Source organism: Streptopelia decaocto, assembly GCF_964273445.1.
Source record: "Streptopelia decaocto genome assembly, chromosome: 16".
Classification (NCBI taxonomy): domain Eukaryota; kingdom Metazoa; phylum Chordata; class Aves; order Columbiformes; family Columbidae; genus Streptopelia; species Streptopelia decaocto.
The window spans coordinates 4,988,975-5,016,757 of NC_138671.1; the positions used below are offsets into that span (position 1 = coordinate 4,988,975).

The 27,783-nt window shown below is 49.2% G+C and overlaps 1 protein-coding gene across 1 annotated transcript; it reads left to right on the forward strand.

Moving 5' to 3' along the window:
• Positions 1-918: 918 nt before the first annotated feature.
• On the forward strand, positions 919-26,294 carry HID1 (HID1 domain containing). The gene is made up of 19 exons (XM_082067242.1): positions 919-1,056; positions 7,838-7,987; positions 9,595-9,765; positions 11,075-11,188; positions 13,346-13,452; positions 13,907-14,023; positions 14,793-15,015; positions 15,413-15,469; positions 15,566-15,706; positions 16,112-16,202; positions 16,870-17,021; positions 17,614-17,692; positions 18,344-18,508; positions 19,672-19,899; positions 20,397-20,530; positions 22,834-22,914; positions 23,328-23,419; positions 23,729-23,887; positions 24,237-26,294. The coding sequence occupies exons 1-19, from the start codon at positions 991-993 to the stop codon at positions 24,298-24,300; spliced, it is 2,391 nt and encodes a 796-aa protein (XP_081923368.1). The 5' UTR covers positions 919-990; the 3' UTR covers positions 24,301-26,294.
• The last annotated feature ends 1,489 nt before the right edge of the window (positions 26,295-27,783 follow it).

Sequence of the window (27,783 nt, forward strand, 5' to 3'; positions counted from 1 at the left end):
AAAGAGAGACGATCGCTTCAAAGGCAGCGCTGAATCGCCTCGAACAGCTGCTTTGAGGTGTTTGGTGAGGGACAAATCCTGAATTCCCAGTCCCTGGGGTTGTAGAACATCTTCTCCTTGCAGGTGGATATGATTTCATTAGGGTTAATGGGCCACCACATGCAACGAGCTTGTTACAAGGTGCTCGCACAGGGTATTTGTTACAAGCCTGCTTGCTCCCAGCCCCTTTTGACCCAGGACTGTGGAGGAGCTGGAGACGCTTGTTCTCCCAGGGCCCCCCTGCACATCCCACCATGTGGGCTGGGGTCTCCAGTGGTGGCTTCACGGAGCTGTTGTGGGGCTTGTGCCTGAGAGCAGCCGAGCAAAGGGGCTTTGGGGGACAAGGGCTGGGGGAGAAGGGGGTGAGAAAGATGGGGCAAGATGGGATGAGAAGGGGGAAAGATGGGGGCAAAGGAAGCTGATGGGGAGGAGAAGGCAGAGGTCAGGGAAGAAGAGGAGAAGGGCGCTGTTGGGGAAGGCAGAGAAGGTGAAGGGAGCCTGGGCCAGAGCAGAGAGTGAGGAAGGGCTGGAGGAGGAGGGTGGAACGGGGCTCTGCCGTGGGCCCCGCGGAGAAGGGAGGCGAGGCAGGGTGTGGGGGCCACGGGCAGCGAAGCGTGGGAGGGGGGGCGTGGATGAGATGGGGAAGGGATGGCAGCCGGAGATGGGAAAGGAGGGGACATTGAGGAGGAGGAGAAAGCTGCCTGCTGGAGGGCAGGCGGCGGGGCCGGAGGAGGAGCAGCCGGCGCCGTGGGCGGAGGAAGGGCTGCGGGAGGAGGGGAGGGAGGGCCGGGACCTGCGAGGCCGGGTTTGACAGCGGGGAGGGAGGCAGGGGGAGCTGCCGGCGTGGGGAGGGGGATGGCGGCAGCCGTGGCCCGGGGAGGGGCGGCGGGATCGGCGGCCTGAGGGACAGAGCGGCCCTGCCCTGGCAGCCCCGCCGAGCCGGACCGCACCATGGGCAGCGCCGACTCGAAGCTCAACTTCAGGAAGGCGGTGATCCAGCTCACCACCAAGACCCAGGTGAGGCCGCCATGTCGGGCGGTGGGTGAGGGGCGGGGGGGCGCCATGTCGGGAGCCGCCCGCCCTGAGGCGCGGCCTCCCCCGGCCGTGAGGTGGCCGGGGATGCTCGGAGGTTGCCGGGGAGGGCTGACAGGTCCTTCTCCCTCCCCGAGACACCCCCGGTGCTGAGGGAAGGGGGCGGCTGGGCTCGGGGTGCAGGTGACAGCCCGGCCGGGGGCTCAGGCTCCGCTCCAGGCTCCCGCGGTGCGGCCTCGCCCTGAGGCGGGGGAGCCGAAGGGGCTGTGATCCCGGCTGCCATGTCGCTGGTCTCCGGGGCCTGACGCGTTCCGGAGGGGAAGGCGGCGGGGCCGAGCGCAGCCTCGGGGCTCCGGCCGGTTCCCGGGGCAGTTCCCGGGCTGTGTCACGGCCTTGGCGTTCGCTGCCTCTGACATCTTGAGCTTCGCTAAGCAGCGTTGCCAGACAGAGCTGTTGCTGCCATAAGGGATGTCCACAGCTCCTGGCGTGTTCAGCTGCGGGTTTACATCACCACGAGGTTTGGCAATGCCCCCTTTTCTGTATATATACATATACCTATATATATGTATATATACCTATATAATATATATATATATATATATTCAGCCTGCCTTATTTCTGCGGGCTGAAGAGAAGGAGTGAAGTGTATAGGGAGGGTGGTTGCTGGAGGTCTGACAGATGTTGCTCATGTCCTGGGAGCTGGTTTAGTTCTTGTCTTAAATTGGGAGCCCGTCAGGAAATTCGGAGACTGTCCTTCTGTCTAAGGAGCAGAGGGATTTTGCTTTATTGAGAAATTGCGTCTCGGGTTCTTCTGAGCTACGATGCAGAACTGCTGTTCTGAGCCGCCTTCGGTGGTGAGGTAATAACAGCTGCTAAGAAAACCTGGGGATGATGGCAGAAGGATATTTAATGACGGGGAATGTATTTAGGAGAAAAGGGCATGGATGCAAAGGGCTAAAAATTAATGGGAGAAAATCTGTGAAGACTCAAGAGGTGAAGATGAGCAGTGGGAAATGAATCATAGAAAGTAAGGCTGAAAGAGCATTTGAGAAATCCTGTTTATGCTTTCAGTATCAGTTCTATCTGCATTGTTCAGGAATGGCCTTTGTGGAACATCCACACCTGGAGGTTTTTAAAAGCATGTTCACAACATCCCTGGGCAGAACCAGAAGTGGATGAATTAATGTTTTGAAGGGATTCTTCCAAAGTCTCTTCTGGATGCCAAATAGTTTAGAGCATCTTCACGTTTGGACAGTTCTTCCTCTACTGGGAAGCGTGCTTATAAAGCGAGATTGGGGGAAAAATAAAATTAAGCCAAGTTTCTCAGTGCCTTTGTTAGCTATAGGGATCTCCTCAGTCTGCTGTTCACAAAGAAAATCCTGTATGAGGCAATACTTCGTATCCCCAGCCAAGAAGAGAGCGCTCCCCTCCCCTGGTTTATCGACGTGTGCAGTGAAAGACGGTTCACCGGGGCCCTGAATAAACGAAAAAGCTTCATTCTTGGCTGGATTCATCTCACATCTACGTGGTGTAGTTGAGACTAACTGCCATGTGGAAAAAGGGCGGGTATTGGCGCTCCCATATTTACATACCGCAGAAGGGCACCGGTGTTTGCTTGTGCACGGTGCGTGACTGGGATCTCCTGGCACCTCGGACCAGCAGCGACCTCCCTGCAGCCACCTGCTCCGTGAGACCCTGTGTTCAAAACCCACCTACAATAATGGAGTCAAATCCCCACTTTAAAGCTATTATCTCAAAATATGCTTCGCTTTCTCAGCACCGTGTCTCCTTTTCTACAGGCGTCTTCTTTGACGTTAGGCAGCTGGACAAATAGATTTTTTGTCAAATCACCGGTAACATGAAACCATGAGGTTAATAATGCACCATGTGGTGTTTCCCAAGGCTCTGATGGAAGGAAGTGGTTGAGCAGAAAGCGCTGTTCGCTCACTGCTGAAGGCTCAGAGTTGGCACTGAAGTTAGATTTTTCTTAAACATTAGTCCTTATAATCTCCAGGCTTTCATTAATTGAAAAATGAGTGTGAATATTGAAAAAAAAATAGTAAGGAACTTAACACTCAAATGCTTGTGCATTTGTGCACACATGAAACCCAGAACTTGAAAGTCAAACCAAGACTTGGACACAAATTAAATTGATTTAATTGATTTTTGAATTGCCAAAGAGAAACTCTGAAGATATAAGAGCATTAAAAAAGAAAAATCGCTTCTGAGTGATTCAAAAAGGGCATGTACCAGAAAGAAAGAATTAGCTTATGCTACAGGTGTATATTTATAAGCACACATGGAGAAATGGGCTTTAGGATTTTTATACGGTACATGTCTATTACATTACACTGCATGCCTCTAAATTGATAGGGCCAACCCTTTTAATAATAAACTAGGTGTGCTTTATCATAGAAAACATGTCAGCCCTCCCAAATTGCCCATAAAAATGCTGCCTACTGAACAGGTGAAGGGAAACATAGGTTGTGAGTGTGACAACTGGTCCGTGGCAGAAGAGGGAACTGAAGCTGGGAGTTGTCATTGCTGGAGAAACACGTGTTCCTTTCTCAGCCAGTTGGTGATTAAATGGCTCCTGTAAGCAAGTGACTGGAAGATAAGAAATTTTGATCTTGTGAACCAGCTTGTTAGATTTTGGTGCCAGCTTCGCCTGTGCTTTTAAAGGGATGGGGAGGATCAAACACTAGAGACAAACTCCAGTCCTTTCTGTATCCCTAATGTGGAAATGCAGTAGCACAACAGGCTGTTAATTCAAGGCTCTTAAAAGTGCATCTTGTGCTTAAAGAATGATTGGTTTCTGGTAGCTTGTTTGTGATGGTATCCAAGTATTGAGCTCTCTTAGGTTGATCAAAAGCAAAGTTGTCTTAAAAGTGAAGCTGTAACTAACACTTCACCCGGCTGACTTTTGTCCTAGGCTTTACCTGCCAGACTTCCACAAATTCCATTTTCTGGTTTCCTTTGCTGTGGGAGCAGAGAACTAGTGGTGGAGCCTTTCCTTGTTTCTGTGCTGCTGACTACAAAGATCCTGTAGAAAAATTGACTTCTGCTCTGAAATCCATGTGGAGCTACTGTCCAGAGATGAAATCTTGCTAGTTATTAATGTCTTGAAAAATCTGTCTTCAAATTTTCCTTTTGCTCGAGGCCTCACAAACAGGTGGTACAAAGGTGCATGAATTGCCTCCAACTAATCTGCTGGCCCTGCGGGGTTGCCTGGTGTCCTGGAGCTCAATCAAGTGCTGCATGAATGGCTGTGTCGTCATTACACTGCACAGTTTTGCCTCATTTGGGGTGGGAAGGAGCACGCTGCTGTTGCCTGTTACCTGAGCTTGTGTAGCACTGCCTAGAAACCCCGGCGAGGGATGCGGGACCTGCACTGCTGTTGAGTCACAGAAAAAGGAGGGTCCCTGCCCTAAATGCCTCACTGCCTTGGCTGGAGGGATGGATGCTCGTTGGCAAAGAACAAAAGGAGAATGCGGCAGGACTGGTGGCTGCTTGCTCCCTTGATTCTGTGTTGGCGGTTTGCAGCAACCTCAGGATTGGTTTAAGGACAGTCTCCTGGTAGGGACCTGTTGAAGGAATTGATGGGAATGGGCATGCGATGTGAAAGTGTCGTCAGAATGCTCCTGACTGGGAGGAGGGTGCAAACACTCACCCTGCCCGAGTTTGTGGAGGGTCGTATCCAAAAGAGAAGCAGAGGTGGTTCTGATGTCAGGCTGAGGACAGTAGCGGCTGGGGGAGGCTGTGCCTTGGGACCTTTTCCTGTTTATAGGACACGGTCACCTCCGCTGTGTGTTCCTGTTTCCTGTGACGTGTCCCATTTGCCTGGGAATTGCCTGGTCAGGGCTGTGATTCTCTGTGCAGTAACTGGCAAGGTGCTTGCAAACCAAGTGTTTTCCTTTCCTGTGTGTGGGGTGCTTTATAGAACCTGAAATCCAACATTTATATCTGTTGGGAAATAAAGACTAGAGGTGTCCAGTACAACTGGTTCTTCATTTGTGTGACCAGTGTGCAGGTGGGAGGTCTTCACACCTTGCCCAGGTGAACTGAAGGCAAAAAGTCCCTCTCCTTGCTCTCTCTGAGATGTCACATCGCCTCATCTCTGCCTGCTGTGTGCTCAGCAACCACTCTGCACTACAGCCATCTCTTCCCTTTGATGTGGAGAGCTTGGTTCAGGCAGCGGCATCTCTCTGTCACTTCAGCAGCCTCTGTGGTGGAGTATGGGGGGGGGTTAGGAGCTTCCTTTGCTCTCCAGCACATCTGTGCTGATCTGGAGGATCCGAAGTGGCCCCAGCTCCTGGTGAGTATTCAGCTCCTGGTGAGTATTCAGCTCCTCCTGAGCCCTCCTGGTTAAAGCCCTGTTGAGGCTTGCTGCAATGCTGGGAGATTTGTTACTGCACATTGTGCATTGCCAGCACCTGTAACTAAATTTTGGTGTTTCTAAATGAAGAAGTCCATCGCCAGTGAACAAGACTGTTCTAGGTCTCTGTATTTCTCTTCTCTGTGTGTTAGATACAGGCTGTTGGGTGAGCTCAGCATGAGGAGATGGATATTGAGATCCCCAGAGATGCTGCGTGCAGAGTACAATCAGCTTAAAAACATGCAGTAATATTCTATCAAGGAGATGAATATTCTGTGAATCGAGTAGCTTTGTGATGCCAGACTGTTAATTAAAAGAGGGGTTGCTGCGGGGATGTGAGTGACTCGGTAGAGAATCCGTGTCCCAGGGTTGTACATGGGATACCATCTGTTGGATGAGGAGCTGACTGGCTGCAGCTATTAAAAATGAAAAGAAATGCTGTTTTAGGGTAATCTGCTTGCCAAGATGGCAGCCGTGACATTTGTGTGGCTGCAGCATCCAATGTTGCAGCCTGGGTAATCGCTGCTGTGCTTCTTGCCGCCATGTAATTCTAGTCGGAGACCATGTTCTTCAATCTGTCTTGGCTGTTGTGTTACCGTCTATAAAACAGTGGCTGTGTTCCGCCTCTGAGGAGGCCTCAGGCTAGTGGGAGGTGAAGGGATCTATGTCTGCTGGTGGGAAATGGTTTTCTGCTCCTTCTAGATGAGAGTGAAGCCCATTATTTATGCATGATCTCCAATTAGCAGCAATTGCTGCTCCCTGTTGTTGGGGGGAGCGGCTGTGGCAGGCAGCCAGGAGGTATGTGTGGCAATTACACATGCGGCTGTGGTACGTGGTTTGAAAGGGGGTGTAGGAAGTGTGGTATGGTTCATGCATTACATAGATCTGATTTCCAAGTACTTGGCTCTTTTGGAAAAGTGTAATTACAGATCAGATTTGCAAAACAGCTTTGCTTCCATTTAAGCGTTACAAAGAGCCCAGCTCCTTCGCACACTCAGAAAGCTGAAAGTCAAGCTGTGAGCACTTGGCTGTTCCTACGGATCCCCTCTGAGGAGCTGTGGTCTTTGAACTGTTTGGAAAATGTTGCCCTTTCCTTGGAAAGGGGTTTGGAGGGAACTTGCTTTGGTGGCCAGGTGATAAAACGAAGAATCTCCTGGCACTAGAGCAGAGTTTAAGAAGGTGCCTTAACACGTGTGGGTTTTGTTTTTAAAGACTGGAGAGTCACTTGGGCTGATTCATTGTGTGGCTGGAAGGACCAAGACAAACATGAAGCAGCCTCGGTGGCACGGGAGCGATAAGGAGGAGAGCCGCAGGGCAGGAACCTGCTGTACCAGTTTGGGGACTCTCACTTTTCCGCCTTTGGGTGGTGGTGACACATCACCTGCCCGCAGACTGTGGCTGTTAGTTTTGGAGATGACAGCAAAGGGGGAAATGCAGCACTTCTTGGTCTCAGACCTGTGAATGAGCTGTTCTCCCCTGGGTCGCGTCTTGGCTGCGTTTAGAAATGGCACAGAGCTGGGCAAGTTTCTGCCTCCTACAGCAGAGCTGGGAGTGGGTGGGAATTTTTAAATTTAAACGCACGTTTATATTTGTACCCCTTTCCCGTCTGACACAGCAGACGCACCCACGGCGCTGGTTATCGCGGTGAGCGGGAGCTGCTGTTTGCTGTGGAGCCGTTGCAGGCAGCAGGTTCCCAGGCTAGTGGAAGCAGGTTTCTCGGACTACAGGTCTGAAATGGATTGCTTTTTTTGGTATATCCGTCTCCTCCTTCCATCTTTCTCTGTGAACTGCACACTTAGTGCTTTTTAAGAACAAAGCCTTGGCAGCGACCAGCTGCACTGAGTCCAGTTCCCTATAAATATTTGATTTAGAAAAATCAATTCTGTTGCATCCGTAAGTGGTTTGAAGTGGGTCTGTCAGTTCTGTGGATCTGTTTGTGCCCTGATGTGAGATGTCCATCGTTGCTCCCTCGAGACTTTGGTTGCAATAGAAGCAATTCCATTGCATTCTCAGGGCATCCTTGGCTTGCTCTGGAGGTGACAGCGTGTGAGAGCAGCCTGGCCCACGTGCGTTGGTGAAGATCTTGTAATACAGACCCTGGATTGCAGACAAGCTGGAGGCCTCATGTATGTTGTGACTCCATGAAGGACTTGGGGAGTCGCAGCCTGATGCAGTTGGTTACTTAAGTGTCTTGCTGCCCATGCTCTTGGTGACATCAAATCAGCCAAAGCCTTAGCGACAAAGAGGAGAAGGAGGTGCAAAACCAATGCCACTATGTTTTGTTGAACCTCTTCTGTGTCTGGTCTCCTGCCCAAGCCAGGCATAATCGCTGATGTTCGGACCTCACAGAATGGTGGTTCTGCATCTATAACCATTTTTGTCTCTCTGCAGCCTGTGGAGGCAACAGATGATGCTTTTTGGGACCAGTTCTGGGCAGACACAGCCACCTCTGTGCAGGATGTCTTTGCCCTTGTACCAGCTGCAGAGATCCGAGCAGTGAGAGAAGAATCGCCTTCAAACTTGGCAACTTTGTGTTATAAGGTAAGGTTGGTGCTGTCCTACTCCTTGGTGCTGTGCTAGTAGTGGGGGTGTCTCTGGATCAATAACCACTGTGACTCCCAACAGGAGACAGGTACCATGTTATTTCTTTGTACCACATGATGTTCATGCTTGTCCCTGTCTCCTCCTGACGGTAACTCGCAGCCTTTCCTCTCTGGGTTTTAGCATTTGCTCACTTTGGAGCCTTTTTCTTCTTGTCCCCATCAGTCATCTTGGGTCTTACCTGCTGAAATATGGGCTGTTCTCTTTGCTGGAAACAAGACAGGGAGACCTGGTGACTGCAGGACTGTTTATCCAGAGGCTCTAAGTCTTGGAGTATCAGAGTCAGAGGAGCCTGCAGACTCCTGCAGTGCTTTCCCCAGGCTGATGGCTCTGACCTGCACCAGGTGCCACGTGCCACTGGGCTTAACAATGGTGCATGTTTGTGGAGAGCATGACAGCATGGCTGGAACATCATCTGCAGTCATGACTGGAGACTCAGACTCTACAGGGCCATAAATGTGCCTGGAAAAATAGTGAAGCTCAGTCATAGTGTGTGGACAGACTGAGACTACACAAACATCATTTAAATACCCATTAAGGCAGTGACGCAGGCTGGCAGAGTCAGTGACCCAGTCTGTTATGAAAATAAGCAGGGTCACATGACCTCATGAATTAAAAAGCAGCAAGAGCAAGGTGAATCCTTGGTAAATGTTTTGCCTTTCATTCCCCCTCTGTTTCCCCTTGGGATCAGGGAGTAAGGGCAAGTGGGTACAGCTGCTGGGGGAAGGAGCTGCCTTTTTCTATCTGCGGGTAAAACCTCCTGCCACTGCCTCCTGGGGCCGTGGTTGCTGCCTAGCAAGACCCACATCCTATTCTGAAAAATCCGGTGTCTGTCTCCATTGGCAGTTTCAGTAGTGATTGGATGGGCTGCAGAGATTCAGCCCAGCAGCAGTTTTGCAAGCAGTAGCCCTGTTCACAGGGTGAGTGGGGGAAACCTGGGCTACCACCCTCCTCTGCAGCAGGACCTTGACAGACTCTGCTGGAGGCTGAATCCAGACACTTCATAGTCACAGGCAGCTCAGCTCCCACCTCCTGAGTCAGGAGAGGTCCCTGCTGTAATGGCAACAGAACATACAGACCTGTCAGACTTTGTTTCTGTGCAATCTTCCCCGGCCAGCACCTCTCACCGTGCAGCACAGTGCTGCTGCCGTGGTTCTACCTGCATCTCGTGTGCTTGATGCGGCTGATTAATCTGATCCGCTCTTTGCAGCGTGTGGTGTGATGGAGCAGTGCTGGAAGGAGCCTGCTGCTGCTGTGGCTGGCTCTCTCACATGGCACGACACGTGTGCTGCGTGGATTAGCCCCTGGCATGCGAGGTCTCTTGCAATGGGACAGTAGAAATGCAGGAAGGTCTGTTTGGGATTGTTAACCCTATTTCTGCAGCGTTTTAAACAGCAACAGCGCAGGTACCATTGACCTCAGAGAAAAGGGGCTCCCAGAGCTGCTTATAACTGTATGTGTGGGTGTCACTATCAGGACAGAGCTGCCCAACTCTTGCAAATTTATGTCCAGGCTAACACTACCTGCCTCGGTTTTGTTTCCTTCAGGCTGTGGAGAAGCTGGTGCAGGGAGCAGAGAGCGGCTGCCACACAGAGAAGGAGAGGCAAATCGTCTTGAACTGCTGCCGGCTCCTCACCCGTATCCTGCCTTACATCTTCGAGGACCCGGACTGGAGAGGTTTCTTCTGGTCAACTGTCCCTGGGGCTGGCCGAGGAGGGGTCTGTCTCTTGGCTTTTATTCTTCTTTCTAGAAGGTGAAGGGGATGTTAGGAAAGCTGGAGCCACGTCTAATCTAGGGTCAACAGCTTTGCTGCCTGAAGGCTGATTTCTCCCTGGGAACTGAAGGGGAAGGTGATGATATTCCTGGGCCATTAGTAAATGTCCGAGCGATTATCTTTCACCTGCTTCATGATGCAGTGATGGGTGACAGAGCTCATGGACTGTGGGTGCCTTCCTCCCATAAGGGAGTCTCTGTTGTGTACAGATCTATTGGTTTGTGTGTCACCTGCTTTGGATGTGGTGGTATCCAGAGCCTGCAGGGACTTCCTCTGGCAGCTGAGGTGATGCTAGCAAAGATCATTCTTGGAAAAGAAATCCCCTTGTACCCTAATGCTCGTCATTTCATCTCTGGCTGTGAGTTCAAGTAAAAGCATCTTTGCTGTGGTTGCCCCATCCGTCCTCTCTGGGTCTCTCCTCGCATCTGGGATCTGTTTGATGGTAGCATTCCTGCTGTCACCGAGGCAGGCATCAGCCACACAGGCCATTATCTCCGTTAGCTGCCTGCTGTGATTGAAGAGCTGTGTGTTGTGCGCAGGCTGACAGAGGCCTGGCTGAGGTAGATAAGCTGCTGCCATTCCTGCTCCCTGCCTTTCTCTCCAGCAGCAGCGTGTGGTGGGGCAGGCCTCCTGTCCGGGATGCTCCTTGACAGGCGGGATCTGGCAGGGTTTCCCGTGGCAACGGCTGCAGAGGAGTAGCCATGTGTGATTCGGGTGATTGCTTTGAACGCTGCATAATCCCCTCTGCTGTCATGCTTACTCTGCTGCATGCAGCTGGTTCTGTCACCTCCAGTTCTGGGCAGCTCGTGCAGGACTTTGAGAGGTTTTACACCTTGTTTCTTCTGGCTGGCTTCTTCCTATTGCACTCTCTGTGTGCCATCCAAATTACCCTCCTTCATGACTGTAAACCCTTCATCTCTGTCGATGGTTCCCTTTCCTTTTGTCTTCAGTAGGTCAAACATCTTCATGTGGCAAGGTCCTGTGCTACTCCTCATTTCCCCAACAACTCTAGGCCTTTGTCTGCTCCATTTGATGTTGTTAAAGAGCTTGTTCCTGTTTAGTCGTCGCGTTCCAGCGGGGATTTTCTTTCCTGGCTGAGTCTTGTGTGTTTCTCCCTCTTGTTCCTTGGTAACTTCTTACACTCGCCAAGAACACGCAGGGAGGTATCTTCTCTTGCTGTGTTATACTAGTGTTACTGTGTGCTCTTTGCTAACCCTGCGCTGACAATGCTCTTTCATGTTTCTCGCTTTTAGGGAGATGAGGATGATGAAAATGCCCGGCCACTGGCCGAGTCGTTGCTCCTGGCTGTCGCTGATCTTCTCTTCTGCCCTGATTTCACTGTGCAGAGCCACCGGAGAAGCACGGTGGTAAGTTGAATCATGAGATTATCTGCATAGAGGTAGATCAGCTGCATGGTGGGGGGTACCCTGGAAAACCCCAGCAGCTCCCGGCAAACCTGCAGGCAGGAAAATACAGAGTCGCTGAGCTTGAACCCACAGTGACTACTATTGATCGACATTTTGAGTTCACCATGTGGTGTGTGTGCCTTCTAAAAGAGATGTTTTGAGGCAGCTGGGTGAGTATTGGATGGAGTGGCTGGCACTTAGCCCTGCACTACAGCTCGCCCCTCAGGAAAAGGTAGTTGTGCTGGCAAACATCTGCTCTTCTGTTGTTGCCAGTGGAGCAGAGACCTTTAGCACCTTGTTCTTTCACTGGAAATTTGGTGCAGTCTGGGGCAGGAAGCAGCTGTTTGCCTGATCGCAGGTGCCGTGGTCTGAATGAGTAAATGGCATCTGTTGTGTCTTTCCACCTCCTCTACCTCATTGGATCATTGCAGCAAAGACAAATGTGTTCTGATCCTTATGGTGACTGTCTTTACTTCAGTGGAGTTCCCTGAAGCAGGGATCTCCTTACCAGGTGTGCTAAGGACAAATTCTGGTGCATCTCCCTCCCTCTTTCTTTCTCTCACCCCACCAATGACTCTGTTGTGTTTCTTGCAGGTCCAGTCTATAAACAAAATTGGGCAGCCTTCCTTTTTGGTATAGCTATGAAGTAAATTAAAAATGAACATGCTAAACTACTGTGTATTTGATAGCTGCAAAATTCCCTGATAAATCCGAGTACTAAATTGCTTGCTTGGAGTTTCTGGGTAGTAGAAACAGGGTTAAAATCTGTCACTTGGGGATGGAGGTGTGAGGCTGGGTCAGAGTAATGTGCGTATGTGCCAAGAGTAAGTGGCAGTGTGGCTGAAAGAGATGGACTTGTGCTGTCACTTGGGATGGATTGCACAAATCCAAATGACAACATTTTTTTTTCCTGGGAGAGCCCCTCTGACCTGTGTTTTGACCCTTGGCAACAGCCAGCCTGGCTTTCCAGGGCTCTGGACAAGTTGAATTAGATAATGGGATCATGGATGCTTTATGTTCCTTGTTGTTAGCTGCCGGTCTGCAGCCTCTGCAGTCTTTGCCCAGCTGTCTTCCCTCTCTGGATCTGCTCTGACTGCAGGTTAAGAGCAGAGACGGGTGCAACCACTTCATGCTCATGGCAGAAAAACACGTGGCCATAGAAATGCAGGTGGTGGTGGATAAGTTGCTGAAGCAGAATTAAGAGAAAGAGTAAGGGAGGGAGTGGGCAAAGGATTCCCATGAGTGAGCCATAGTCCTTTGCTGTTTGCCCTCCTGTTGAAGTCAGTCCTGAAATTATGTCTAGAAATTGGGAATCCCTCTGTCAGGCACAGTGCCTGCATATCTGTGTTTTGTCACTTACTTGCAAAGGCTGAGCTCTTTGAAGACATCAGCCCCTGCTTTTTTAGGCCTGGGCAACTGCTGTAATGATGTAACATGCTGTCTCCTCCTCACACTCCTGTTTAGTCATATGCAGTAGGAGCAGTTTTGCGGATGTAATTGCATTTCTTCCCATGAAGCCTGTGCTTGACAGGAGGTGTTCAAGATTTGGTTGTGGAGGGAGGTCTTGGGCACTCCAGTTCTCAGCAAGAGTTGTTCTGAGCAGCTTGGTGAGAAACCTGACAGCAGGCGAGCTCTGGCCTATCTGTAGGAAGTGAGTAGCAAGGTGGCAGAAGCCCATACTGTGGAGGAAGCTGCAGTTGCTTCTGTGTCAGCAGGAGCTGCTGCCAACGTGCTGGTTTTGTGGGAGTCATGGTTGGGGTGGTAAGTGCATCTGGGTTGCCCTCAAGCCCTGTTGTCCTGAGATCAGTGCCTTTGTGGGAGGGAGGTTATGCAAGGGGAATGCAGAGCAATTAGCAACAGTCCTCTGATCTGCTTTCCCCAAATGCAGAGAGGGAAAGCAAGCATGTGGTAGAATTCACTTAATTCAACTGCAGAAAAGAGACAGCCTAAGCGTGTCAAGTGCACTTGATGCAAACGTATTCATCTGGGCCCTTGCTCCTGGTCATTAATTTTTTTGCTGTTGCTGAAGAGGGTGGCTGAATTGCCTTGGATACCAACTAGTGCTGTCAAGTCTTGCCTTTGCCCTCTGTGGTCTGACCTCATTATTTCTCCCCACAGGACACAGCAGAAGATATCCACTCCATTGACAGCTGTGAGTACATCTGGGAGGCAGGAGTGGGCTTTGCTCATTCTCCACAGCCAAACTACATCCATGACTTGAATAGGTAAGAGGCTCTGCAAAGGCAGAATGGAAAGAAACTGGGCTTGGGAGAGGGGGATTTGGAGGAGATGGGATCTCTTTGCCTCCTTGGGTATCCCAAGGGGCTTTCTACCTGCTCCTTTCTGAGCCAACAGGACTGGTGACACAGAAAAAACAGCTGGCCCCTTGAATAGCTTTTTGTAGTATGATATGGGAGTCAGAGCGCCTGTAACAGGAACTGGCAAAACATTACTGCTTTGGAAGTGCCACAGAGCTCTGTACTGTATTTATTTCTCATGAGGCAGCAATTCTGCTGAGTTTTGTGACAGCAGAATTGTTTATAAAATGAAATGGGCTTAGCTCTCTGTGGGGAGGACTTCTAGATGGGACTGAGCCTTTCTTATGTGGTGTTGTGGTAAGTGATTGTGCTTCCTCTGCTCCTGAGTAGCTCCAGGCCTTGGCTTCTTCTCTTCTTTCAGGACAGAGCTGCTTAAGCTGCTGCTGACCTGTTTCTCTGAGGCCATGTATCTGCCTCCCTCTTCGGACAGCAGCAATGCCAACCCCTGGGTGCAGTTCTTCTGCTCTACAGAGAACAGGTGAGGGTGAAGGATGGGGTGCCATGGGGAGAAACACCTTCAGATCTCTTCCATGGAGTTGGTTGGTAATGGGCAATCACAGGACTTCATACCTCCAACATCTAGGGGCTGTTGTCCTTTTTCTTTGTCCTTGTCTACGTACGCCCTATTAGCGCCTCTGCTTAGTGAGAATTGTTCATCAGCAGGTAAAGGAGGGACTGAGCCTGGTGCTCCCTGGAGTTTGATACGGGACTGATCCCTGTCCTGTGGGAAATGGCAGATCCTGTTCCCCTGTGGGGATGGTGATGTGGTGCTGCAGTGGGCAGTTTATGGTGGCAGGTGAATGCTGCCCTCTAGTGACATTGTCCCCTCTGGGACCTGCGGCCCTCTAGTGACATTGTCTCCTCTGGGTCTTGCAGCTCCCCAGGTGGCAGTTGCTCGCCTGGGGAAGCACAGTCCGGGCTGAAGGGAGGTGGTTGTGTCTTTTCAGAGCCTAGAGAGCTTTGAGGTTTTATCCTCTTTTGACATTGCTGCACAGAATTCCTCTTGGAGGCCACGTGGCTTTTGCCACCTCCCCTTCCCTCTCAGCTGTAGTCCAGGAGACCAGCTGGGAGCTGGAGTGTCAGCTCTTGTCCCTGAGTTGCTCAGCCATGGGCCACTGTCATAGCTTAGAGGAGATGACTGTTTTGTCATCAGCACAAACTCCTGGGGAGCAAGATATCTGTCCCTCCCCAAAGTAGCACTTTTTGCTTCTTGCTTCTGTGCTCTAAGAATGTTTTTTCCTCCCCAGACATGCACTCCCGCTCTTCACCTCACTCCTGAATGTCGTCTGTGCCTATGACCCAGTGGGTTATGGAATTCCTTACAACCACCTGCTTTTCTCTGATTACCGTGAGCCTTTGGTGGAGGAGGCCGCCCAGGTGCTGATTGTCACTTTGGACTATGACAGCTCCACCAGTTCCAGTCCCACTGTGGATGGCACAACCACTGGCACAGCCATGGATGATGTGGATGTGAGTGACCCTGGGATCTCTGTTTGCTGCTCTCCTGAGCTCTGCGGTCCTCTTACACCAGCTTGCACTGGATGTTGACCTGTAGGGCCCAGCACGACCCCTCTCCTTGCAGTCTGAGGTCTCTGGCCCAGTTCTGCTTCTCTTCTGTAGGTCCATAAACAGCTGTAGATGACCGAACCACCAGGTTTTGATCACTGGCTTGAATCAGCAGCATATAACTGAAGAGCCCTGACTTTACTGTTCCCCGAGGTGCCCTGTCTCCTAGAATTTAGAGCTGTGTCATTCAGGGAGGAAACCTGAAATGAGAGACATTAGCCCCTAGAGCCAGTGGTTACACTTTGACTTCCTGAGTAAACCTTGCTGCCAGTAAACATTTCACTCCTTGTCTTTGATGCAGCCTCCTGGACCAGACAATCTGTTTGTGAATTACCTGTCAAGAATACACCGAGAGGAGGTAACGTGCTCCTATCCTGAGTTATTTCCTGTCTGATTTCATGCTGATTGCATTATCCCTGGGCCCACCGCAGTCTCTTTCCTGGTCTGTTGGCAGGATTTCCAGTTCATCCTGAAAGGAGTGGCCCGCTTATTATCCAACCCGCTGGTCCAGACCTACCTGCCAAACTCTGCCAAGAAGATCCAATTCCATCAGGAACTCCTCGTCCTCTTCTGGAAACTCTGTGACTTCAACAAGGTGTGGATCTACTTCTCATTGAGCTTTGCCACACCTTACCTGTTGCCCAGAGCCTGGTGTGGCTCTGGCTGGACCGAGCCCCGGTGAAGAACTGTGGATGGGTGGTTGGCAGTGACCCTGCAGTGCTTTGGTTACCAGCACTACTCCCTGCTGGGTGGGTTTGGGGGGGGGTCTGGCTCCAGAGAGAGCTTGTGAGAGAGGCTGCAGCTCCTGGAGGTCAACACATGAGGTAAATGCAGGAGCATATCTACAAATATCACTGGAGTTGAAGAACTAATGCATATAACAGCCTTTCTAATGTTCTTGAGAGACTGGTTAGTTTGAGGCTACCTGGCTTGAGGCCTGTGGATGATGCAGAAAACCAAACATGTTTTTGATTGTCTGAAATCCTCCCCTTTCTTCCAGAAATTCCTCTTCTTTGTGCTGAAGAGCAGCGATGTTCTGGACATCCTTGTCCCGATCTTGTATTTTCTCAACGATGCCAGAGCAGACCAGTGTAAGTCAGTTATTTCCAATATTTGGGATCATCTCTGCTTGACAGTTGAGCTAGAATGTTTTTAGGTGCTTCCTTCCTACCACTGATATGATTTAGCATCTCAAGTGCTTGTTCCTGATCTTCTGCCGGCGTGGAGTAGAGTGGTTCAACTGGCTGGGTGTTCATGGTAGTAACAGACTAGAAGCAGGACATGGTCTGTACCACAACATAGAAAGGGGAAATCCTTACCATGTGTTGACTTGTTTTGAGTCCTTTCGTCAAAAACTATGTCCCTGGTCCTATGAAGAAGGAGAAATGAGCAATCTGCTCTTGCTTTGGGTGTAAATCAGGCATAAGTCCATCAATGGGTAGCAGAAAGAGGAAATCAGACCTTTCCTAACATGATGATGGGTTTACATCAAGAACATAACAAAGAAAATAATGATCTGTCCAAGACTTAATGTTGTACTGACCTCACAGATGGGCTTGGGAAGGACGGTGGTACTGGTAATGGAGGGAGCTCTGTGTGGGATGTCCCTTATTGGGGTAGTCTGGTCTGGACAGTTTTTCTTTCAGCCCCACAGTGTTTTTCCTCTCTCCTCACTGCCCTTCTCTATTCAGGAGTCCACTGGCCTGACTGTGATGTGGGGTTTTTTTGGTTTGTTGGTGTGTTGTTTTTTTTCTGCAGCACGAGTGGGCTTGATGCACATTGGGGTCTTTATCCTCCTGCTTCTCAGTGGGGAGCGTAACTTTGGGGTTCGACTGAACAAGCCGTATTCTGTACGAGTGCCTATGGACATCCCTGTGTTCACAGGGACACACGCAGATCTGCTCATCATAGTGAGTACAGCTCCAGCAGTTCTTTTCTGTCCTTTCTGACACAAATAACTGCCCTTCCTCTTTCAATGTACTCATCCTTTCTAGATTTCCAGCCCTGAACTGGTTGTGAGGCAGTTGCATCTTTCCATGTCTGAGGGTATAGTTAAGAAAAGTAGGACAAACAGCTGAGTTAGAAGTTTGCACTAAAAATCAAATACGAAATGATTAGTTCTGTGGCATTTCAAGCAGCTCTCGTTAGGGTTCAGAATCAAAATCCACTGGAGGTGAAGATGTTTCTTACTTCCTGGTGCTTTATTTTTGTCTCAGGCTGCTGGTGCGTTTTGGAACAGCTGACAGTCAGTTTCTGTTTGCGGTGTTCTAGAGCCCTAATCACGTCCCCAGAGGATTCCTTGTAAATGAAAGCTTGTAGTCCTGGAGCACAAGTCTTCAGCGAGAGCAGCCTTCCACACCTGTGTAATTGTGGAGTGCGCAGGGCCCTGCCTAGGAAGGAATGGTGTCAGAAAGCGATTAGTGTGGGGGTGGTGCTGGTTTTGGTTGAGAAGGTGCTTTCAGTACGGTACTACCTTGCTCAAGAACTCCTTCTCTACCATAGGTCTTTCACAAGATCATAACTAGCGGGCATCAGCGGCTGCAGCCTCTCTTTGACTGCCTGCTCACCATCGTTGTGAATGGTAAGCACTGTCTGGTGTGAAACCACAGCCTGCAGAGGGGACAGCTCTGGCTGCTCTATCCCTCTCCATGTGCCCCTTAACACTGACCAGTGTCACCAGCTGCTGCTGGAAACTGGGACCTGTTCTGGTCTGTGCTGGAGGTGGCAGCTGCAGATCAGACCTGCCTGCAGGGTCATTGCCTGGGCTCACTGGGATGGGGCACAGCGTGAGCCAGCATCCCCTGGAGCCCCTCTGGGGTGGCCAAAGGGCATTTGCCATGAGGTGTGGAGAGCATGGTGGCAGTGCTGTCCCTCCCCAGCAGGGAGTGCCATCTCCTCACCGTGGCAGTGGCTTCCCTTGGGTTTAGTGAGTGTCCAGGTGGCTCCAGTTGGGTAAGTTTTTCAAGAGGCATGCCAGAGATGGTGTTACTAGTATAAAACTACACCAGACCCTCTAGAAGCAGAAAAGCCTACTTTCACTGGGCAATAGCTCTGTTTAACTTATTTTATGCTTGGAAATGTTCTGTGGAATCCTGTTGGGCTCAGCTATTCCCTGAGGCTTTCCCCAAGTGCAGGGTGAGAGGGTGCTAGGAGCCACATTTTTAACAGTGTATTTATGTGAATAAATACACCTTGGTTCTTTCTCCGTTTTTCATTTTCTTGCCTTCCACAGTATCTCCATACCTGAAGTCTCTCTCCATGGTGGCTGCTAACAAGTTACTGCATCTCCTGGAGGCTTTTTCCACCACCTGGTTCCTGTTCTCTGCTGTCCAGAACCACCATCTCGTTTTCTTCTTGCTGGAAGTTTTCAACAACATCATTCAGTATCAGTTTGATGGTAAGAGACTGACTGCTGGGTTTGCACTAGTTTAGTGTGACAGAATGTGAGATGGAAGCTCAGAGAAAGTCCAAACAGATGAGAGAACGGGAGAAGTGTAGAAACAAGCTATATGGAGACTGGGCTAAAATTGAGAAGTTGGGTTAGTTGGTAATCAGAGTGGGGTTCTGGCCCGGACAGATTGGGTTAGAGCAAAATGAGATGGCAATTAATTATCAGCATAACCTCAGCATCCTGCAGACCAGAGGATGAGATGGGTAGAGAGGAAGAAGGGAGAGTGAGTGTAAGTTGTGAGTGGCTGGATGCTGCTGTGAAACAGCTTGTGTTGCTCAGCAATGTAGGTGAGGGGCTAAAACAGCTTCCATCTCCTTAAACATTCAAAAGTGCCTCTCAGTTCTGCTCTGGCAGGTCACTGGAGCTGAAGACCAAGCAGCCCCATCTGAACAAAGTCCTGGCACTTGCCGCCTTTCCAGGAATTGCCTTATGCTTTCCCTCTTAAAAGCATGACGGTCTTTTACCTTAAGGATATAATAAAGCAAGATCCCTTAACCTGCTCAAAAATGTAATGTTTTGCTTTAAAACTGCAAATCATGAGTGGCTGTTCTGCTTCCTGAATGGAAATCTTGCAAGTGATGGCTGCCAGATCCTAAACCAGCCTTTTGTGGCCGTGATTTGTGTTTTATTTTAGGAGACGGTTTCATTCTGTTCTCTGCCATCTTGCAGACAGGAAGAGTTCTGGACTTTTGGCTTGGCTATTTCAGGCCTGTTTCTCCTCAAATGGAATGTCCCTGATCTGTTTTGTGAGATCTTTTGAAGATGGAGAAATTTTGAATATTGGCTAACAACCTTTTCTTCAAAAATAGGTGTTAATATGTGGTTTAAACTACCCTTCTAAGTTGTTTGTATGTCAGTCTCTAAGCCATTTCTTGTCAGCCTTCCAGCCTAGGTAGGATTTCACTGAATTTTCTTTACTGTTTTGTAATGGATAAGAGGATCTCTAGCTCTGCTCTTTCTTCCTTGTGCCGTTGCCTTTGTGGGCGGAAGGATGGTTCTTTGAGCTTGCAGGGTCTCCGTAATCACGCTTCATGTAGGCAGTGAACTGGGCTGTATTGACAGAGCTCTGAGTCTTACTTCTCTGCTCATTTCATTGCTGCGATTCCCAGGGAACTCCAATTTGGTCTATGCTGTTATCCGCAAGCGGAATGTGTTTCACCAGCTGGCCAACTTACCCACAGACTCGCAGTCCATCCAGAAGGGTCTGCAGCGCAAGAAGAAAACTCCTGAGCCTATTTCTCGCACCAACTCCCAGGATGGGGTCTCCATGGAAGGGTCACGTCCTGCTGCCCCTGCTGAACCAGGGACGCTGAAGACAAGTTTGGTGGCTACTCCAGGTGAGCGTTAGTTTACCTTTGTAACAGGAGAGAAGTTTGTTTTCTCTGTGAGATACGGTGTGGACTCACCCTTTCATTGGGTGTGGGAGAGATTAAGAGTTTACATCTCTGAATGACTTGCTGCCTTTCAGCCTGAGTTTCACATCAGTTTGCCCAGGCTGATCACAAACAAGTCAAAGTAAACTGCTTTGAGTTTCTTTCCTCTCAGACTTAGTGTCCACGTGGCCAGTTTGTCCTAATCTTGACCTTTTGTCTCAGTTTAACTATATCAATGTGAAGCTGTGTTCCTCATACCTCAGGGAGCATTTTTCTAGCAACAAACGAACTCCTTTGGGGCAGTGAAATTAAGGTTAAATCTTGCTTCTGTGGAGAGGAGAGCTTTTCAGATGCCAGTGGACATGTAGGGTGTCTGTGTATGGTAGGACAGAGAAGAACCCCCCACTTCTAAGTGTATTTAATTCACTTATGTTTCTGAGCTTTTTCTCTTTTGAACACAGGCATTGACAAGCTCACGGAGAAGTCACAGGTGTCGGAGGATGGGACCATGCGTTCGCTGGAGCCCGAGTCTTCACAGCCTTCCCCAGAGGGTAACCCCCCCTCAGCTGTGAGTGACGGGGAGCCCTGGAGCAGGGTAAGACCAGACACTGCTGTGTGGGGAAGGTCTAGGGCTTGGTTTGAAATGAACTAAAATTGGAGATTTTAGTTTGCCCTCCGAAAGGCATCATAGTAAAGGCAATATGCGCACACACTGTGTTGGAAAACACCGTGGTTCAGGAGGACTGTTGCGTCATTTTGGGTGTTTCATGTTTGTGGTAGTGACACAAGAGCTGGAACACCAGAGGAGTGAGCTTTCTCCACCTTGAAAGCCACTGATAGACCAGCAAGTGCGTAATTGCAAAGGGATGTATTCCTGATTCAGAGTCTTTTGACTCAGGTGCTGATGGCTGCTTTTTCCTCTCCTTTCTGGGATGGAGAGCTCTACCAGAACGTTCTGGCCGGCTGGTGTGGTGAACAACGTGTTCCCGTGAGGGCTTGGCTGAGGTGCTGCCCCCAGAGTGGTGGCTCTTGGTCATGGGGACAAGACAGAGGCTTTGCCATCTGTGAATCGAGGCTGTGCTGGCCTCACAGGTCCTGGTGGCAATGTCAGCATTCTGGCTGTTGCTAGTTGTCTCCATCAAGAGCTATGACAGGCAATCTTCCAGTTTCAGCGGAGCAGTCTTTTAACTACTCAGTCCATCTCCTTGCCTGTCCAGTGTCAAAAACCTCTAGGCTGTCTTATAGGAAATGTACAGCGTGTTTCACAAAGATGGACCCAATTTCAAAGGAGTATATTTCAGGATCACAATATGTTACAATTACACAAAAGATCTATGAATGGTTTACCATAAAATGTAAGGAGTTACCTGTCCTTTCAAGTGGTAAGAGTTTCACTGTAGGTGGTTCGCAGTTGCAGAGATATAGTCATTTCAAATTGGGTCCCTCTTTTTGAAACACCCTGTATTACGAGGGCTGTCCTGCATGTCTTCTCCTCCTTCAGCAAGGCCACTTTTATACACCAAGTGCTGCCTCTCGCCCTGCCTGAGCGTTCACTGTCCACTGAGCCGTTTCACTGCAGTGAGAACGTTGCATCCAGTTGCATAGGGAGGCATGGCTGCCCCGTGGTGGAACACGTAACTTTCCCAGCTTTCCCTCTCTTAGTTTTCTCTGGAATGGCCATACTGACAGACCAGCTCTCACCAGGTGTGCAGCGAACTGGGCAGGAGGTGTATCATTGGTTGTTGTGGGCTGTGGTGGTGCTACAAGAGTTTTTCAGCCTGGTTTGCTCTCGACATGCTTTCAGCTGAGACAGGGCTGCAGAATTGGGGTCCAAGTGGGGGATGTTTGCAAAAGCATCGCAATCTAGCGGAGCAGGCTGAAGACTCCTATCTTTTACCCTTATGTCCTGATCCTCTTTGCTTGTCTGTGTGCACATGTGGGCGTTTGGTCTCAGACAGTTGCCCATTAGCTTTCCTACCTGGCTCCAGCGCGTCTGAATGTTCGTGGGGCGGGGGCCAGACAGCAGATGGCAGGTGACGGGCAGTAAAGCAGTGGGTGTGGGATATGCTACAGGAGAATCCTCACTGCCAGAGTGGTCTGGGTCCCACATTGTCCAGTCTCCAGGGATTGTGGGGTTCAGACTATCTGAACGTTCTTTTTTCTGTGCTCCAACCTGTTTCCAGCCTACTGAGTTAACATAAATCACTAAGAGATACTGGATAGATTTTAGGATACCCACCCTTATGACTGATTTAATTTCCTTCCTTTATCTGTTGTAATGTTTTCCCCTTATCGGTCATAACCATTTCAAAGGTGTCTCATGAAATGTTCAACAGCCCTCGTATTTCGGTGTAATTCCATCTTTCCTCTCCTAAACCTGTCAGCTGGCTGCCAGCATTTGGGTGGCAGCTGTGAGGGGGCGAGGGCTGTGGGAGAGTGCGGAGGAAAGAGGAAGAGGGTGGGGTCATGTGAAGGAAATTGGACATTTTTATGTTTTTATGAATTTTATTTTTAGAACCTTGATGAGGACACGGCACTGAAGCTGAACAGGCTAAACAATAAGGTTATAGCTGCAAACATTGCAAAATAATGTTGTCATTTAGGCTTTGAATAAACTGGAATGAACAGAATTCCCGTATATCCCAGCTCCAGTTTTACCCTTCCTGGCCTTCCCTGGTACCAGATGAAGGCCCATGTTCTGCAAGATGTCTTAAGCACACATTAATGTTGTCATTAAGTGCGATCTTGGCTGAGAACTTGGAGAAGAAAGTTTTTCTTCTTCCAGCAGCCCACGAAACATAATCACGGGTCATTACCTCTCTATGTCCACCAGCTGGCTTGAGCTGCTCTTCAATGTGATTTTGTTTTTTTTGTTTTAAAATAATATTTATTTGATAGGAGGCATCACATCCCCGTCGGGATCGAAGGCGTCTCTCTAGTGCATCCTCCAGTGGACAGTGGACTCCAACTCCTGACTGGGTGAGACAATCTGGACACAGGAAATAAATAATGAGGAAAAAAGTTATGACAAAAATGCCACATACACACACAGACCCCACTGTCCCCCATCTTCCCATGCCAGCAGAGACTCCCCCAGAGGAGCATTTCTTCACGGGGAATGTCTTTGAGTTGTGGTCAAAGCTCCAGAAGTTTACTGCCGTCTGTGAAATATTTTATTTTACCTATTTTAAACCAGTGTCCTGCTAGTTTCACTGAGTGGCTCGTAATTCTAGTGCTAATTCCAGGGTTTATTGTATTCCTGTTGTGCAGTCAGTTCATCCATGTCCTTTGTGATTTTTGTAAACCTCATTTGTTGTAGAGATAGTGGACATAATTGCAGAAAAACTACCAATGCAGTGCACTGATTTCCCTGTGGGCTTTCCTCCTTACAGGTGATGTCTTGGAAGTCAAAGCTTCCCCTGCAGACAATCATGCGGCTCTTACAGGTGCTGGTTCCTCAGGTGGAGAAGATCTGCATTGACAAGTAAGTACATTTTTTCAGAGAAAGGGCTGTGCAGTGTGAGGTTGACAGTTTGAGTTTGGAGGGTCTCTAGTTGAAACCTTGTAACGTGTAATTGAAAGCTTCATGGTCTCAGCAGACAGGGCATTATTTTGCTTGTTGAGCTTCTTGTTTTGTCTGATCCCTTCTCAACTCTCCTTATCAGTGGAGCGTGTGCTCTTGGTGGCCACAGTTGCCAGCTCTGTATTTGTTTAGAGTGATAATTTGTGTTGCAGCAGTTTTGGGGGTGTCTGTGGGACATGCTAAGGGTGTTCGTGATCTGTCTCTTTGCAGGGGTCTCACTGATGAATCGGAGATCCTCAAGTTCTTGCAGCACGGCACACTGGTGGGGCTGCTCCCTGTCCCTCACCCCATCCTCATCCGCAAGTACCAGGCGAACTCGGGCACTGCCATGTGGTTCCGGACCTACATGTGGGGAGTTATTTATTTGAGGTAAACCAGTCAGCTGAAGTCTAACTTGGTCTTTTCCAAACTTTTGGGGCACCTGTAGAAAGAATTGCATGTACTTGGCCAGCTCTGGATTGTGTCATATTTACAGGATAGAAAGATGTTGTTGCCTTGGGAGAGACTAGAGTGAATCAGTTGCTCCAAACTTTGTTGGAGCAGGGGAGGTGAAGAAAGTTGTCCTGGGAGTACTGCTCTTTGGGAACTGGCATCAGCAGGGAATGCAAGAGCAAAGTTGAAGGCATTCTGTGCAGTCAGCTCCTGTCATGTGGACTGTGAGATTTGGATTCCACATACCTGGCCACAGAGTTAAGTGGCTTTTGTCTTTCTCTCTCAGGAATGTGGATCCCCCGATCTGGTATGACACAGACGTGAAGCTGTTTGAAATTCAACGGGTCTAAGAGAGCACTTGCCTCTACTATGAGAAATACACTGGATCAAGGACTGCTGTGTGCTGCTTCATCACAGCTATTCCTGCATTTCACATCCAGCTGGGAGACCAAAAGGACAATCACTGCATTTACCTCCCTGTCATTTAAAGCTTTAATTGGGACCTGCTTGGACATCCCGCCCCCAGCTCACTTCTCTTCCCTCACCCTTCGCCATGAACCTTGAGTGAAAGATATCTAAGGGATTGTCCATTGTTGTGGTTGCACTAGAAATCAGACCTACCTTAGCTCTTCTGTTACTCTTTTGCTCCTGGATGTGGTGTGGAAACCAATATGACCCTGTCCTTGCTCTGATCAGAGTCAGTATTTAATTGAAAAAAAGACTATAGCTGTAAATTGGGTGCAAGGGAGAAGCTGCTATTCCTGCAGGAGATGGGCTTTGGAAAATGCTGTTACATTTTTGTGGCTCCATAAGTTTCCGGGCATCCCTTCTGTCTGCAGGCATCTCCCTGGTTTCTCAGTTGCATATTGGCAGGGAACCCTTTCCCCACCAAATGAAAGGAGAAGTTGCTGAAGGAAAACTTTGTGTCTCAGTTCTGAACCTCTACTCCTTTCCTGGAAAGCTGCTGAAGAAGTTCTGTAGTAGCCAGTGCCCTGGTGTGGCCTGAGAAGTTTTTCCTTGGCTTCCAGGTCCAGCAGCCTTTGTGCTGGGCTGTTGCAATGGGGTGTGTGTCACCTTGGAAAGCCCCACTTAATCCGTGTGAGCACGCAGGGAGGAAGGGACTGGCTCAGTGAGGGTGAGGACAAGAGACGTGATTGTTAAATGCTTTTAGTCTTCTCCCATTGACTGAAAGGACAGTGTCACCTGGGTTTGAGGGGGGACCACATCCTTCCATCTTTGCCTGGCAAGCTGATGCAATGCAGGGAGTGGATGGGTCTTTTGCACGCTACTGTCTGAGGCAGGGGGTTGAGGGAGGCACTCAGGGAAGTTGTAGGAGGAATTTGGAAGCTGTAGGAGGAAAAGCATCTCCATGTCACTAGGGAGTGGAGAGCACTGAGACAAAGTTCACTTCTTCAGGGCATTTTGCTAGTGATCAAGTTAACAGATCTTGAATGTATTGGGTCCCAAGCGTGCGGAGTCTGGGAAACCAGAACCAGAACTGGTTGGAGACCCACTGCTGCTGGCTCGGTTCAGCAGCGTGGGCTTGCACATGGGTAGGTGGAGACATCCTGGGGTTTGAGTCAAATGTTTTTTTCTGCTGGGAGAGGCAGCTTAGACCTGTGTGGTCTTTAGACAGTGAAATGTGAGAGGCCCTGAGGTTTTGAGGCTGGAGTGATTGCAACAGTACCATGCTCTCCTAGCAAGAGTGCTGCTCAAGAGTACTGCTGGGTTGTAGTTGGAGTTGTCCTCCTTTGGACACTGAAACTGGACCGAAGTCCCAGGCCGGTAGAAAGCTGAAATAAAGCCTGAATGGTTTTCTGAAGGGTAAGAAATATATGAAGTAGAGAGAGGTTAGTCCCCCACCTGCCGCAACCATCCAGCCCCCCAGCCTCCCTCCCTGCATACAACCCACTTTGCCGTCTGGCACGACTCCCATCCTGACCCCGTCTCTGTTCAGACGTGAACAGGGTGAGGTCTCTGTTCTACCTGCAATCTCTCTTGTCTATAAAAATGTGATTTGGTGGGGCCAGCCTCTGATTGTATGGCACTTGCACCTCAGCTGGAGTGGGGCATCCCGTGTCCCATGCAGTTGCCTCTTCCCTCCCACAGATCTGCTGGTTCTCATGATCTCTTCTGTCCTCTCTTTTCTGCTTTGTTTCTTTGTGAGTTTCTCTGGAAACCTTTTTGTTTGTTTCTTGGTGTTTGGAGTCTGATCCTTGTTCTGTGGAAATCAACTTGCACTGTAAACTATTTGCTTACTTACAGAGAGAAAGATAAAGATTATCTGAAACATGCAATTCGTTGCTTATTTTTTTTCCCCCGAGAGGTTTATAATCTTGTTTGTATTATGCTGGGTTGATTTGTGCTACTAGGAGACTGAGTGCTGGCTTCCTCTGCAGTGTGTGGTTATTTTTTGTAATCAGAAATGAAGATTGGACTCTGGAAAATGAGCTTGAATTGTGTGGTTTTGACTGTTTCTGTGCTTAGGACATGAGACATCATCAAAGGTAGCTGCCTCCATCCTGCTCACCAGCAAGAATCACAAGATGACTTCTTTTTCAGTCCATACGTGTGCAGTACGTACAGGACTTGGTATTTATAACTCGATGGGAGACTTCGAAAGTCACCTGCTCAGTGGCAGCTCAGTAACTTGAACAGTGTTTTATCTGTTACACCACAGATAAAATCCAGGCCATGGGTTCACCCATGAAGTGTATCATTGCTTCTCCCCAGGCTGACAATAACTAGGAAGGAGGTTTGAGATCTGTTCACCATTTGAAAGGGCTGGACCTTGGCATGGATCTCCCGTAGATCCCTTGGTACAAACTGTGAAATGAGAATAATTATTAACTTTATTGGAGCCTAATTTATCCAGCTGTTATTTCTCATGACATATTTTTGTTGACACAGGCCTAAGTAAAAACACTTACTGGGCAAAGTTCATGCTCGTGCAATCATTCTCACTTTTAGTTTCACATAAATGTGCTGTCATTGCCTGAAAACTGAATCACAAAGGCAGTGGGATGTGTGTGGTCAGGAGTTTCTGCCTCTCGTCACTGTTACTGGCCTGGGGGAGTTTGAGATTTTTTTTTTTTAAATTATTTTTTAATATTTTTTTTTAGGGGATCAGAAACACTGTATAGGCTCTGATCCTAAGCCCACACCATTTCTGGGATTGGAATAATAGGGGAACAGAAGCAATAATTAGATGCCTTTTGTACCATGCTACTTTGGCCTCGCTTAAGAGTTATGAAAGATTTTGATAGCAAAAAATTGATTGATTATAAAACAAGTCCTGCCCGTAAATCTCAACCTCTGAACACAAGAGTGGTGTAAGTCAATGTCAGTTGACTTTGAGAGCAGAGCAAGCCCAGAGATTTCACAAGATAACGCATGAAAATTAAATCCCTTTATTTCCATTCTTCAGGCTCTATATTTGGGACCCACAGTCACAAGCCCCCTTGCTCTCCGTGTGCTCACAAAGCGTCTCCTACAGAACAGGTACTGATGAGTCTTTGGGCAGGCGCCGCGCTCTGTGCCCCTGTTCCCTGAGGCTCGGTGCGCCTTGCAAAATGTTTGTGCACGTACAGAGCAGCGGTGAGGATCCTGGTGCTGGAGTGGGGAGGCAGGTTGGGCAGGAGCTCTTTTTTTGAACCAGCTCTGTCTGCAATGTTGGGACCTTTGCTGGTACACCCTGGTGAGAACATCCTGCACAAGTCAGGTCAAGTAAAGATCAGCCAGAGTACTTCTTGAGCGCTGCTCACCTGAGGCTCTGTGAGGAGAAACAGTGTTTATTCTTAGCAAGGCAAAGTAACGTTATAGCTTCTATTTTT